The following is a 16,449-nucleotide window of genomic DNA, read 5'->3' on the forward strand; positions in this document are numbered from 1 at the left end:
TATTTACTATTGAATTAGAAGATGCCTTATGTCTTAGAAGAAAAAGTTAAATTGTCACTTAAATTTTTAAGTCATCTAAGATTTGCCGATGACATAGTGCTCATAGGCAACAATACAGAAGAACTAATCTACATACTAAAGATGCTTAAACAGGAATCTGAGAAGAAAAGCGGTTTAAAAATAAATTTAAATAAAACAAAAGTGATGACAAATCAAAATATCAGAATCGACTTAGATGGAAGTCAGATCGAAAGTGTCGAAGAGTCACACGATCAAGCTAGGCAAACAGAATCAAACGGCAGAGATCACTAGAAGAATCCGAATTACTTGGGCAGCAGTTGCAAGACTCAGTGATGTGTTGAAAAACAAAAAGATACCAATAAACCTAGAAAAAAGGGTATTCAACAGTTGTATTCTACCAGTTATGACTGATGGAGTGGATACCGTGACACTTACAGGGTTATCAGCCAATAGATTAAGAACACAGAGGGCCATCGAACGAGCTATGTTAGGAGTATCTCTGAGAGAATATATTTGAAATGGGACGTACGAAACAGGACGAAGGTGGAATATGTAACTGGAAGAATTGCGCAAATGAAATGGAACTGGATAGGACACGTGGCACGGCAAAACAACGAAAGGTGGACGAGAACATTGTACATTGGAGACCACGCGAGCATAGTAGTAGCAGAGGAAGACCACAAAAACGATGGTTAGATGACTTCAAAGCAAAAGTGGGGAGAAACTGGTACCAAAGAGCACAAAACAGAGAAGAGTGGAAAACTCATGGGAGGCCTTTGTCCAGGAGTGGATGCAAACAGGCTAAAGAAGAAGTTATTGTTTTCTTTAGGGACATTCACTTAACAAGCTACATGTTTTTATGGATTTGGCTGTCTCTAGAGGTGTATATTCTCGGGCTGAATACCGATAACCTTTTTCCAAGCACACAAACAATCCACATTGCTTTACTATATTTTTTGTTTTTGTTCTGTTAGTGTATCTTTGGTTGCCTATATAGATGTCATATAGGTGAACAAGGATTAGGATTAAGTTAGGTTAGGTCTGATCCGGGGAACCGGTACCGGGATAAGCGATGTAAGATGATCAAACTAAATAAAGATATCTTAATCAAGAGTACTTAATAGTCATTATTAAAGAACCCAACTAAACATGGTGGCAGCGGTGTTGAGTGCAGCACGTATATTTTAAGTATAAAACTATATTACCCATTAACCACTAGCACATGCCAAGAGTAGCAAAGCAACGTTAAGGGTCAAGAAAATATTCTGCATTGTGGTCAATTGTGGTTGAAATCATACCCGACATAAAGTAACACTGAAAATGTCTACTAATACTACTCCTGATGCAAATACTCAAGGTATAGTAAGTCCAGCACCATTGAATGTTAACCCTCCGGATAAATTCAATTTTTTGGCCCCAGCAATTTGGCCTGCATGGAGGAAGAGGCTGGAACGCTACATGTCGGTATCAGGGCAGCTCCAAAAGACAGAAAAACAAAAAATAGATATCCTAGTGTACCTTATGGGAGAAGAATCCGAAGATATTTTGATACAATTTCAAAAAATTCCAGATACTTACGAGGAAGTTCTAAAGGTTTTTGACAAATATTTTATCCCTAGACGTAATATTATATATGAACGTTTCAAATTCAATTCTACAGTACAAAAACCAGGTGAAACCATTGACTTATTTATTACTAGCCTACATACCTTAGCAGAACATTGTAATTATGGGCAACTGAAGGAGGAATTGATCCGAGACCGTATCGTAGTAGGCATGCTGGACACAAAAACATCAGAAAGGTTACAGCTAAAAGAAACAGTTTTGATAGCAATTTCTGGCTTTTCTTCGTGTCTTATCAGATAAAACAATTGTTCCAGATATCGTTATCGCGTTTCCTTTTTTACTTCTTTATCGATGATTATTCTGCCGCGCCGTTTTCATTTTCTAATATTCTATACTCTTTCTCTTTCTTCTCTCAAAGAAACTGTTTATTAGATTTTTTTCTTTCTCATCTAATTTATACCGATCCAGATTAGCTCCATATAACAGTTCTAGTTCTACTTGCATCAGACTAATCAATACGTTTATTTAACATATTATTAAGTGTCAACACATTTTTTCTTTTGTCTTCGCTAATATTTATTTATTTCTGTTGTTTTTGTACATAGAAGAAATCAATATAGATGTAAGATTTTTAAAATTGATTGTTATTATTTCTTTTATATTGATCCTTTTTTTATTTTTAATATGAAGGTGAAAATATTTTTTAACCTATCCTGAATTAATTTCAAAAGTGGTTATTTATTTAGGTACTCTTACTCCATATCTATTTAAATATCGTCCAATTGGTTTCCTTTAAATTTAGCTCACCACAAATGCAAAAAGTAATGAACAATGAAAATTTTAAAGATAAAATAATGATTTCAATTAAAATCTTTAATAAACATAAGTGCGACAAAAGAGAAACACCATGGATGGTAGTTATTAGAAAAACTATTTGACAAAAGTAGACTATTTATGCTCCAATTCAAAATATAGTCAAAGCTTCAGAGATACATGAAAAAATACAAATAAAAAAGACAACTTTATGTTACTTAAAAACATTAAAAAGCCAACTCGGGTTTAATCGAGACAAAAAGTACCGGCCCTAAATATATCAAAATCTAATACGGCCAAGGGGACTGACAATATTTCAAGAAAAGTAGTTAAATTAATTTCAGAAGGTCACGTTGATGCGTTATAAATAGACGTTATAGTAGTATATATATCTGTATTATATTACCTACTAACTATAATACAATAACACGTTTTGTTGTACAAAGTAATTGATATGGCAACGCTGCTAGGATAAAGTTCTGTTTGACGCGATTCTAGCAGAAGGTACTGCTATATATCGAACATAAATATTACCGATGTTGTAGATGGAGTCACTTCATGGCGGCACAAATTCACAGCGGCAATTCAAGATATAATTCTTGTTTAACGAGATTTTTCATATGTTTAGAAAAAAATATTCAACATTTTATTGCAAATATTTTCCACTCTTACAGTTTTATATATGTTGTTATTAAAATTTTGTCCGATTTCTTGCCGGTAGCTTTATTATAAGCCAAAACATATTATTTTTTCCTATTATGGCAAAACTGTAAGATCAAAAATTTTCAAAAAATTCATAAGTATTTCTTAGGATTATATCTTTATGCTGTAAGAAAATTAACAAAATTGTATGTTTGGTTTTCCCGCTTTGTACTTGTAAAAAAAGAGTATTTTTGAGTTTTTTCGAAAACGAAAACATGAAGTTCGCTCAAAATTTGTCAAAATACTTCTAGTAATCACATACACCTTCTCAAATTTTTTCAAAATTTTTGAACTTCAAATTTTTTTTTGGGGGGGTTCAGATCAACCTTAAGTAAAATAATACAAAAAATAAACAAAAAGTGATATGGAAAACAAATCAATATTTTTTAAGTTTTATTATTTAATATTTACATTTTTTCCCTTCTTCCTGACAGTTTGTTTCGTTGATTAATTTTCTTCTTTTTAAATATATATTTTCATATTTATTTATAATTTAACTGTCATTTTCTTCGTGGTTTTCACATTTACTTTTTTTTTAGTCAACTATGTAGTTGCACTATCTCTTCATTTGCTTCATCAGGAATGTCATCAGTGTAGGTATTCTCTGCTTCATTTGAGGTTATTCTTTATAAAATTGGTGAAATGCTGGTGAAATGTATGGAAGCAGGTTGAGGAGGTATTTTTTTTTCTTCTTGGGTATAGAACTTTGTCGTAAACCGGGGTCCATTTTGCTAATGGTTTCTTTGCCTCTTCTTTTGAAACTAACACTTTGAAACGGTTGATTAAGGTATAAGGTATTCTTTTAGTAAATTATTCCAGGCTCAATTTTAACAAAATTCAGCCACTGTACATCTCTGTAGCTAAAATTGTTTCCTATAACATCACCTTCTCGCTGCTAAAGGTCGGTTTTTAGCAACTTAGCAAAGTCAAAGAAGCTATCTTGATTTATCTCCTTCACTACAAAAGGGCGTTTCTTACCAGTGCTTTGTATAAGTTCGGCCCAATCATGAGGATGGTGGAACGTCCAGCAAAAGCTGTTTTATTTTTTCAATAAGCACGTGTGATCACACTCAATGTGCTTGTGCCAAGTACTAAAAAATTTATGAATAATCGCTTCCAAGTTAGGAGAATTTTGCAGGGCTACCATACACATAGCTGCTACATGGGTTCTCTTGTTTTGACCACCATATTTATCTGACTACCTATATGATCAAACTTTTCACAACATGCTTTAAAGCTTTAGAAATAAATTTGTATACACATGAGCCAACTTCATTAGCACCTCTCCCAGTTACACCTTCATGCCAAAGGTAACAGTAAGTTGTGCCATCACTGCAGTCGTAGACGGTTAGATTAAAAGTCCAAAGTTGTTTGTAGGAGGCTACAGAACTATGTAAAAGTGGAGTGGGAAGGCATTGCTGCATGCCAAATGTCACATTTTTGGTTAAAACGTTAAATTTTGAATTTTCTTTGTCTAACTTTTTAGACTTATACGCATACTCCGCGTTATCAAGGTGGTCATTTTTTTTTGTTTTAAAAACTCCTGGTTTTAATTCTTAGAACATATTTTAAGTTGCATGTCTAGCCTACCACATTTTGAACAAGCATGTAATTTAGGCTTTTTAATTTTTGAAATTTAAGTTGTGGAACTCCTCACAAAACTTAGTATAACTCACAGGTTTTAAACTGTTTTCAGATAGGATACGCTTGTATTCTTCATAGTGCCACTATCCTCAAATGTAGAGAAACAAATTTTTCCAACAATCTTGTCTTGAGTGGTAGCTTTCATAAGCTGGGATTCCAATTAAAAATTGATTTACTCTAGTCCTTTTTCTTCAGTTATACTTTTTTTTTTTAATTTCCTCTTTCATCCGGTTGGATTTTGCCCGAAGAAGATGATCTTTTCTTTTGAATAATAGTTTACAAGTATCTCCGACTTTCTCCAAGAACTTTTAGTAAAAAAGACAAATCACCTCTAAAGACGCGCGGCGTACAGAGAGTCAGCGTAATAACTTATTAGTGTACAGTGTGTTAAGTCGCAAAATTGTGGGACTTAACACACTGAGTTTTCCTGTTTCTTAAATAATGTTTAGTGTAAAGAGTGATATGTCTAAGTTCGGGACTTAATACGCTTTACACAGTTAGTATTGATTGTTTTTCATTTGTGTAAAATGAATATCTCAGTTCAGGAATGGAATTAAACTTGACAAATTATACACACATGTAGATATCAAATTCTAACATACAGGTAGTGCATTTGCTAATTTAGACCATTTTTGGACTTAACTCAGTTTACGCACAGAGCACGGAATTATTGAATTGTCTCATTTATTATTAACTTTACTATATAATTGTACATAAACAACAATAAAGAGAATTATATTTTATACAATTTTTGAAACTTCCAATGAAACACCAATCAAACTAAGTACATAAAAGACAAATAATTACTTATATGCATTAAATTCAATTAATTTTATTAACTAGCGGGTTGTATTGGAATTTTTCTGTCGATAATTAATATCTCCGCCATTTTCAACTTTTCGACAAAAAGTGTAAGGACTGAAATTGTTGTAATTACGATTTACTACAATTTTTCTAGAGAACCAATGGCGGGTCAACGAGGGGGAGAATGGGGAAATTCCCCTCAACATGGTCCAAAATTTAAAAAAATATGTTAAAATATGTTAGCTGACATGAAACTTAAACAAAAACAATTGCTATATAATCAATCAGGTCATCTTTACCGCATACGTACTACCTTAAATATTGAGTTTATCAAAAAAATTTAAGAGATTAAAATTGTACAAAATTGAATTCTCTTAATTTTTGTATAGTTTCAAATTTGTCGTAAAACTAATAATAAACGAGTTAATTCAATAAATCAGTAATTAGGCTCTAACTGTCACTATTTTTCCCCATAACTCGGAAAATATCGACCGCACGAAAAAAATTATAATAAACGAAATTATATAAAATCGCATTTTCAACAATCTCAGTTTGCACATTTTTTGTCGAAAAGTTGAAAATGGCGGAGATATTGAGAAAAACGGTTCTCGTTTAACATCAAGATGGCGGCTAACGCAACAGTCAAATTCAGTCGAGATTTTAAATTTATACTTCTATTGAGCCCCCTAAAGATTAGAAAGAATAAATTTGGGGCAGCTCGTAATGCAAGGTCAAATGCTATCCCGACTGGACTAATTGTTTGAAGTCTTTTTCGGACTCAAATTTTGGCATATCTTTGCGCGAATCAATTTTTGCCTTGATAAAACTGTCTTTTTTTGTGACCCAATATCAACTGCGATATCAATACCGAAAATATTTTTCAAATCCTCTACTTTCAAATCTTGAGGCAATGGAGGACAAGTTATTTTATTGCTTTGCCAATCAATAAGATCAGCATAGTCATCTGAGTCAAAATTAATTTCTGGAATAATAAAAGGTCGGATGTTAGATGAATCATTATTGGCGTTAGTTTTTGCATTGAGAATGCGACGAAGTGCAAGCTCTCTTATATGCGGGCAAGTGTCATGCAGCATACATAGCAGAAGTTTTTCCGGATGTACAAAATAGGCATTTCTTTGAATTACAGGGTCTATACACTTTTCAAATTTAGCTCTAATTATCGACTACATGCTTTGCACCATTCACACATGATGAATTGCATTTGATCTGGATCAAGGAGCATAAACCGTGACAATAAATTTGGTCAATTCCTTTAATTCTGATGTTGGATTTTCAGTACTAACATAAAGACGTAGAATGCGATTCGCCAACGTGAGCCATCGATAATGACTCAACTTTCCAGGGCTTCGGCTTAATAAGTCGTTAGAAAATTCCCCTGTAGAAATTGCGACACAAATTTGAAACAAATATTTCCGATCGGCACTTAAATCAATTTAATCTGCACTATTTGATTTCCTATAGTTCCTGCAAAATATCTTGAACCTTGAGTTTGACCGTCAAGCTTTTGGGAAAGACGCCTTAAAGGCAATTCATTAGAGTGAAGCTGTCAGACAAATCTTTGTGAAGGGCGGCCTAACTTTAACTCTACTTGAGAAATTACGCCATTTTTTCTTCCCGTATTTACCACAGTTCCGTCACATCTTACTACCACTAGTTCTTCTACATTATACCTATAACTCTCTAAAAAGTTCACAATACTTCGACAAATGCTTAGAGTTGATTCAGAAAGTGGTACTGTGTGACCTAAAAATATGGAGCCTGGCTCTTGAACTAATGAAACATGTTCTTCGATTACGGTTCTTCTGTGGTGCTTGCCTTAAATATTTTCGATACGAAGGTTCTATCTTTCCTTCCGTCAAAATATATGGTCTGCAAAGTTTCGGGGAAGTTTCACATAAAACCTTTTCTTGATTTGTCTCTTGCTCTTCTCAGTTTGTTTCTATAATATTTTTCCTTGTTAGCGTTGGTAACAATTCCAAGGTCTTGTAGCTCTGCCGTTGCCACAGCTGCTGCAGATCTGGCCAATAGCCCATAGTTGTCACAAACTTTGGCCAAGGTAGGAAGTTTAAAATAATTTTGTGAACATTGAAAGTGTAGGACTAATAAACATTACTGAAAGTCCAAAGGCGCAGCACCCCCGCCCCTCTAAGTTTGGACTAGACTGAACAAACCAGGACCGCCAGCACCGGGCTTCTGTTAGTAATACCAAAGTTATTTTTTCGTCTTTCAAAAGCATGTAGAGGGCAGAAGATGCAATTTTATCCAAAAGTTGAAATAATACTTTTTTATTGTCGTTACTAAAGGTAAACTTTGGTGGCTATTCCAATTCAATTTGTCAATTTTTTTTTTTTTGTAATTATTACTCCAACATTTTTTTTCGATTTTCAAAGGCCGGTAGAGGGCAAAAGATGTAATTTTATCAAAATGTTGTAATAACACTTTTTTTATTGTCGTTACTCAAGGTAACTTTTGGTGTGTATTCCAAATCTATAAGTCACTTTTTTAAAAATTTTGCGATAATCGATCCACCCTACGTCCACTTTGCACCATCCTCCATAGACTCTGGAACACTTAATCCATGAAATTAAAGTTGCTTGGAACGAGGTGCCTCAAGCAGACATCGATCAGCTCATTTTGTCAATGCCTAGACGTATACAGGAGCGTTTTCAGCTAGGGGGTCGCCAAACACATTATTATTTTTTTTTTTTTGATGACATGTCAATAAAAAGTCTTGCCAATGTTATCGTTTCATTCTTGATAAAAATGTACCATGTTGCCAAAAAATTAAGTTCCAGAAATGATTCCTTCTGGGTGTAACACTTCTAATGTCACTGAGTATATATATCCTTCATCTTTAGGAGTAAGCCACTTTGACGATATTGGATACATATTTAAAAACGCGGGTTTCCCTTCACCAAAGAACGGTACCATCGAGGAGATTTCTGTCAGAAGGTTTGTAAAGCTGTGGACCAACTTTGCAAAATATGGAAATCCCACACCAAAAGAAAGTGAATTGGGAATTATCTGGAAACCATTGGAACCTAAGCAGGACTATCTGTTTGATATAGATAGGCAACTTTCTTTATTGACCGAAATAGAACCTGAGAGAATGAAGTTATGGCGTGAAATCTTTCAGTTGAATCCTATGTTGAAAAATTTGTTGTAAATTTTGCATTTGTGTTTCACTATTATTTTTAAAGTTTATTAAAATGCTTGTTCAGTTGAATAGCTTGGTTTGCAATGTTATTATTTCTTACCTAATACTTTTTGCTCATGGAGTACCTCATGGAGAAAAGAAGGATTCTCTAGTGAAGGAAAGCGAAAATTCATAGAATTTGGGGAAATAAACAAAATTAGCAAAATGATAAGAGAAGATAGACGATAACACCAAGAACACACAATAGAAAAATTAATTGAAAAACGGGAATATGAAGTGTTTAAGACCATCTCTAGGAAAAATAGAAATGTTAAAATAAAAGATCAAGGGGGAAAATAAATTAATGATAAAGACAAGATGATCTAGAAAATTGAAGAATACTAAAAACACCTACAATATATCTAAGATAGGAACATCAGAATAAGTACAAAAAAAACTTACACAACCAAAATTCGGAACGTAAATTTTGAGCTGCAACCCGAAATTAGCAGAAGTGAGATAAAAATTGCCCTTCGAGAAATGAAGAACAATTAAACATCCGGTCAAGATGGGGTAACTATATGCAAGTAATGTCTATGCCATAAAAAAAAGATGGGGTAACAGTGGAAATGTTCAAAAACGGAGGAAACTTAGTAAGACCCTACAGATACTATTGAATAAAATACTTCAAGAGTAAAGAATACCATAAAGCTGGAATTAAGCAATAACAGTGTTACTATTCAAAAAGGGAGACAAATGTGGCCTGAACCATTATGACCAATAACACTACTAAACACAATGTATAAACTGCTTACAAAAATTATAACAAACAGATTAATAGAAAAGCTAGACGAATACCAATGTCAAGATCAAGCTGGATTCAGAATGGGATACAGCACAACAGACCACTTGATAACAATACCCATTGAATATGCTAATGAGTACAGAACAGAACAATAAATTGCTTTTGTAGATTTTGAAAATGCCTTTTACAGTATTGAACACTGAACCATACAATTCTCCTAATAAATAGAAGGATCGACTATCGATGCATAGAAATGTTGAAAAACATCTACGAAAAGCAACAATCACAATAAAACATCCACACCAAAACACCAAACCAATAAAAATAAATAGAGGAATTAGGCAAGGGGACACAATATCCTCAATTATCCCCAGTAATCAAAATTATTTACACAAGCACTAGAAGATATATTGAAAAAACTTAAATGGCACTGCAAAGGAATCGACATCGATAGACAACTCTGAATAACCTGACATGTGCCAATGACATAGCGGTGATATCAGACAATATGAAAAATGTTAACGAAATGATGACACAATTATTGGACAAGAGCAAACGAGATAGGTCTAAAAATAAACTACACACAATCTAAATATATGACAAACGTAGAAGAGAAAAACGAAACCATGCAAATAGGAGCAAGTACAATACAGAAAATCAAGAAATAGGTACATATACCTAGGGCAAATAATGAAACTGAGTAAAGCAAATCAAACAGCAGAAATATAAAGGAGAATCATACTCTCATGGGTGACATTCTGAAAAATGAGTTATATCCTGAAAAACCAGAAATATGGCCAATACTTCCGTATAAAAATGTGTGATCAATGTGTCCTACCAGTACTTACATATCGAGTACAGACCATTACCGGTGAATTGCTCGAACGCAATTACTCGAAATCAATTGCTCGAAATCAATTGCTCGGAAACGAATTGCTCGACTAGTACAGAGAAATAAGGAAAAAAATATCCTGTTAATGACACAACCCCCTTTAGGCCGAAACCAAATTTTTTAAAAAGTATGGAAACCTATAATAATAACCTATATGTTTCCTGCAGCCGATTTTGATGATATACATAGTTATAAATAAATAAATGAAGATTACAAAACTGTAAATTTTCGCTTTTTTCGTCTACTACCAAAAAGTTAAGCATTTAAAAAAAAAAAATTGAGAGTAAGAACCTCATAAATCGTATAAAAAACTTCAATATGGCGTTCACTGAATATGTCTATCATTATTGGTTGATTAGAAAATTACAAAATAAATTATAAATTTTGAGTTTCTATAAATATTCATACCTTATGTAAAAATTAACTTCGAACTTTCTTAATAAACGGAATGCTGAGACTTCTGGCGCTTAAATCATACCCTAAATTTCAAAGCAATTGATCAAATAGTTTAAAAGTTATTTAAGTTGTTTGTCTCAAATTAATTTTTTTTGCAACACTACCAGTCAGAAAATGATGAAGTTAAAGAAACACTTTGGATAGTTTATGAAAAAAAAAAAAAAAAAGATTTACACTAATAATTTAATTAAAAAAATGACAAAAAATAATTCTAAATATTTCAAAATTATTTTGCAAGAACATGTGAATTAAAAAAATGGGGGCGCTAACTTCGTCCCTAATTATTGTCGTATGACAATTGTTTTTCTTTCTAAATGTGTATAAAAATTCAGTCTTTCTAAATATAAAAAAATAATTTTTCTGCGGATAACTGTTAAAAAGTTATTCTAATTGTTTATAAGTAAGCAAAAAATCGATATGCTTTTGCAAAATAATTTTACACTGTTTAAAATTACTTTTTGTCATATTTTTAATAAGGTTAATAGTTATAATGCTCTTCTTTCATAAACTGTTCGAAGTATTACCGTAACCTCATAATTTTCTGCCTTATCGTGTTGCAAAAAAAATTAATTTGGAATAAACTTTAAATTTGGAATAAAAATAAATAACTTTTAAACTATTTGACCAATTGCTTTAAAATTTAAAATATAATTTAAGCACAAGAAGTCTCAGCACTCCGTGTAATAAGAAGGTTCTAACTTAATTTTTACATAAGTTATGAACATTTATAAAATCTCAAAATTTCTGTAATATTTTGCAATTTTCTAAGCCACAAATAAGGATAGACATATTCAACGAACGCCATATTGAAGATTTTTATATGGTTTATGAGTTTCTTATTCTCAAATTTGTTTAGAATGCTTCACTTTTTAGTAATAAACGAAAAAAGCGAAAATTTACCGTTTTTTGATATTCATTTGTTTATAACTATGTATATCATCAAAATCGGCCGCAGGAAATATAAAGGTTATTAATATAGATATTATCCATACTAGCCAAAAAATTTTGGTTTCGGCCTGGAGAGGGATGTGTCACGAGAAAAATCTTGTTTCTCTGGACAAAAAGAACATTATTATATCAAAATATTTATTCACAATGGTACAGAATATAGACATTAGAAAAATATTTTAAATATGGTAGGGGAGCAAAGTATGCTAAATGCGCAGTCACTCGAGCGTTGTGGGGACATATTGTGTTGTGAAGAGTTACTTAAACCAAAAAAAGTTTAAGTAAAATTTTTCATTTTAGAGGAGACTTTTCATTTTTAATTTAGTTCTCCATTTTCAACAATCTTTTTTAGATTATGGCGCCATCTATCCATAATTCTAAAAAATGTCTTGAATAAAATTACTTCTTTTTACGTAATAAATCCAAATCTGCAATAAATAATGGGGCTCCCATTTCAGATTTTAAAGTAACCCCCCACCCCACCTTCGTGGGGGGTCGTGTTTGGTGCTATTCGATAGATTTTTCAAAAATATTGAATAAGTGTATTTTTCAGTTTTTTGATCTGATGTCCATTTCGCGAAATATCGCGGGATTACTATTTAAAATTTTAAATTTACCCCCACCCCTCTCCGAAGGAAATGGTGTTTGGTATCATTCGATAGATTTTGGAAAAATATTGAGCACTTATTTCTTAATTTTTCGATCTGACATTCATTTCGCGAAATACTCGCTTATTTCTTGTGAAACTTTGGAACTCACCTATTTCCTTACGCCCCGCTCTAATCGTCAGATTTTTTAAATATACACTGTTTTGCATGTACTTAACTTACCTTATCTTAATCTACCGATTTCGAGTTTGTCTAAGGATATATTTTTTTTTTCGCCCCCCCCCCCCCCCTTAATGAAGTCCCCTGCATTAAGAGCCAATATATGGTAGAGGTAGGTACATTTTCATGGTACAAGGTTTCTCCCCATGTAATAATCTGACGCGCTCGAGTAACTGCAAAAATCCCTGTTTGGGCTTCCCTACCAATAGGACAAATTATGTGATATTCGACGTGTATAATCGAATATTAATTTAAGCTGAAAAAATAATTATTCCAAATCTAAAATATCTTTGAACTTTTGAAAAAGTAGAAATATGGACGAAAAATAATGGTTTGGATTTTTTAGTCTCATTATGATAAATAGAGAGTATGATAATTTCCAGGTGGATTCCAAATGTATTTTCAAATGCTGACCACACAAGCCTGTGAAAAGTTATATCCGCCCTAAAACGAGAACAAAGTTTAAATGAACTAAAAATTGAACAGTACATAAGTGGCGAATAATCTCAGGTGGGCGTTTAATAAATAATTATGAACCACAAACTGTAGCGATTTAAACGAAAAAACTGCCATTTTTGAACCTTATTTGTTAACAACTAAAATTCTCGTCCGAACTGTGACTGGCATTTTTGTATTTGTACTAGGTATATAGTACCCAAAAAACCCATTTGCAACCTGGCTGGTCAAGTGTCCCGACAAAAACCTTATTTTTCTGGACTAAGGGTGTGTCTGCTTCTTCAATATGATCCCTAATAACACAAAACATTCCAGGAATGTTCCTAGAAGGTACACACAGGACATTGAAAACATTCCTGGAATGTCCCCAAATGCACACGAATGTCCCTGGAAAGTCCCAGGAAAGTGCTGTGTCAGCATTTTAAATATTCTTAGAATGTTCTGTTGGAACATTCCATGAATGTCTACGAATGTTCTTTGGACATTCACAGTATATTTTTTAGACTGAATGTCTTGTTGGAACATTCCATGAATGTCTACGAACGTTCTTTGAACATTCACAGTATATTTTTTAGACATTCACTTTAATATAACGTCAGTGATGTGACAATACCTCCTATATGTTTTTTCATGAGGTTTGCAGGAGACGAAAAACATTTTTTAAGGTCGCTTTCTGTTTTCGTACGTATTTTGACTTTTTTTGTAGTAAATAGATAGTTGAATTTACTGCAAAACAAGTCAAAAAATATATGAAAACAGGAGGTGGCCCAAACAAGTTTTTAGTCGATCTTACAAATCTCTTGAAAAAACAGATGCGAGGTATTGTCACATCACTGACGACATGGGGCCATACCAAATAATACATCCTTGATAAATATAAACTTTTTATTGCAAAAAATCTTTACATGCATTTTTTAATGTAATTTACTGACATTCCTAAATATTATAAAAAAATGTGTCACATTTGCTTTGTAAACCTTTCTTTTGCTTTTCGTAGCCACATATTCCATTTCCTTCCTGGTTTTTTGTAGACCACTTCTCTCAGCAGATTCTAAAAGAAAATAAAACAAAAGGTAATTTTTCTATCCTTTACAATTAACAATCAGAAGAAATATTATTTACAGGTAATAATACGCATAAATAATAATAATAAAAAAATAAATAATAAATAATATTTAATAAATAAAATAATAATAATGAACATTTTGTATTTTGACAACGACATCCGATGTGGAAGTAGAAACCTTAATAAAATTATTGTTTCACAAACAAATAGCTTTTTCACAAACAAATAAGTATTTAGTATTCATTATATTTATTGTTTTTATTATTTACTTTAATGTCCGACTGGTAAATTATTTGACAAATAATGACATTTCGAAGTCTGTTAAGTACGATATAACGCCCTTGGGCATTAAATTTAAATAACGACTTAGATACTGTCAAGTTGACAAATATTAACCTAAGTAAAACTATGGTTACCACAATTACGTTACTACTGTTACTGGTAAATGTACTTATTTAAAAACTAATTAATTCAAAATTCATTCAAATTTTTCGCATATAAAGAATAATTTAGTCGGACATTAAACGTTGAAGGCACCACGGGTATTATAATAAAGCTTTCGGTCAATGTATATCCCTCAGGCCGAAGGCTCTTGTTAAAAACACCATTGACCTCAAGCGTTATTATCCTTATAATACCCTTGGTACCTTAATAACTATAACATAAGATTATACCTTAATTCTTGTTTTCTATTTCTGATGTTTTTATTTATTTACATTGAATATTAATCTGTTTTGTTGTATAATCTACTTCGCAATAATTATGTGATATATTTGACTTAAAATGAATTCAAAAAATTTTTGTAATTGGACAACAATGTCAACTTAGATCTCAGATGTAGATAATGAATTACAACAGTCTCTATATTGCACGGACTGTATTATTAATTAGGTTATGCATATTACCTGTGTGACATCAGCTATTGGAACAGCACAGTCTCTCAAACGAACAGATGAAAGTGAAGTTCTGTCAATATCTTTTTCTAAAAAGTGTTTTGAACATACTCCTCTATTAACAAATCTGATCTATACTTCATGCCTTCTTCGCAGGATCTTCTGGAAAGCTAAAAATTCAAAATATATGCATTACTAAGCATTATTAACAAATTTTAGTTTTAAATAAAAAATATGATTAATGAACTCACAAAATATTATAAAACAGCTTAGAAATTGTTTATTAGTATAGTCGGTTCCCCAAACTCAGACACAACTGGCTAGTGATTTTAGTAGGTAATTTTTTTGTTTTTGGCCAATTTTGCCCAAATTACTAACTATTTAGTAATTATTAACTATTTAGTTATTATTTTTTTTGCCAATTTTACCAAATTGGCAAAATTATTTACTAAAATCACTAGCCAGTTGTGTCAGAGACTCAGTAGTACTGAGACTGAGTTTAGCAAATCGGCTATAATATTCTGTGTATTCATTAGTTGGTACTACATATTATAGTGTGTGGTCTACCATCCTGTTTATAAAGGCATACATTAGCAAAAACGCAAAAAGAATTATTTTAGTCTTACAAATCCTTTTGTTATTATCTCTATTTACTATTTTAGTTAGAAATAAGCGAAGTTTGTAGTTTGAGCTTTAGGCTATTGATTATGTACTATAGAAAGGAACTACAACGTTAACGGGGTTTTATTATTTCATATGGTCAATGAATCTCTTATATATGAAAAAACCGAGGAGTACTACCATTTAAAGGGGTGCGTTTTTGAGAAATGGGTGAATTAGTCCCTGGGCACAGGTTACATTAGGGTGAGTTCTATGCACTTTTGGTACAAACACGTCTACATAAAAATTGTTCCTGGTTAAGTTTCCTGTCTAAATATAACTTTTTAAAGTCAAAGATACTTGTTTTTATAAAAATATATTCAAAAGAAAAAGCACAAAGAAACCCGAAAGAAAGAAATTTTGTTTTTTGTCCCATAACTTTTGTCCACGGGGATATAGGTATAGACATTGCTTCATAGAAAAAAAACTTACATATTTTCTCTTTAAGACGATGTTTGGTAGAGGTCATCAGGTTCTATAGTTTTTGAAATATGAGTTTTCAAAGTTCGCCAATCACAGCAATTTTGGGCAATTTTCCATGTTATTTCGCAAATATTGTTCTGTAAGTTTTTTCTACGCAACTTTAGGCATATGCAATGGTATATGCAAGAGGAATAGAAATCAATTATCTTTAAAATGTTCTACTGTATAATGTTGTACGACTTCTTTTAAAGAGGTTATCTTTTTCAAGATTTTATACTTTTAACGGGTTTTTATATTTTTTACGATTATTTTTTAA

General features: G+C 32.1%; 1 protein-coding gene and 1 long non-coding RNA gene across 3 annotated transcripts in view; one reads left to right on the plus strand and one right to left on the minus strand.

Moving 5' to 3' along the window:
- The window catches only part of LOC114335583 (esterase B1-like), a 210,499-nt gene extending 201,702 nt beyond the window's left edge, over positions 1 to 8,797 (plus strand). For both annotated transcript variants that reach the window (XM_050659462.1, XM_028285840.2), the window contains one exon: positions 8,430 to 8,797. In XM_050659462.1, the coding sequence (XP_050515419.1) occupies positions 8,430 to 8,737 (308 nt within the window). In that variant the 3' untranslated portion in view covers positions 8,738 to 8,797. The remainder of the gene's footprint in view (positions 1 to 8,429) is intronic.
- A 5,165-nt stretch (positions 8,798 to 13,962) lies between these two features.
- On the minus strand, positions 13,963 to 15,391 carry LOC114335584 (uncharacterized). Its single transcript, XR_007700336.1, has 2 exons — positions 15,063 to 15,391; positions 13,963 to 14,142 (listed from the first exon to the last, which is right to left on the minus strand). It is a non-coding gene; the product is annotated as an uncharacterized LOC114335584 (long non-coding RNA).
- Positions 15,392 to 16,449: the final 1,058 nt, after the last annotated feature.

Source organism: Diabrotica virgifera, chromosome 8, assembly GCF_917563875.1.
Source record: "Diabrotica virgifera virgifera chromosome 8, PGI_DIABVI_V3a".
Lineage (NCBI taxonomy): Eukaryota > Metazoa > Arthropoda > Insecta > Coleoptera > Chrysomelidae > Diabrotica > Diabrotica virgifera.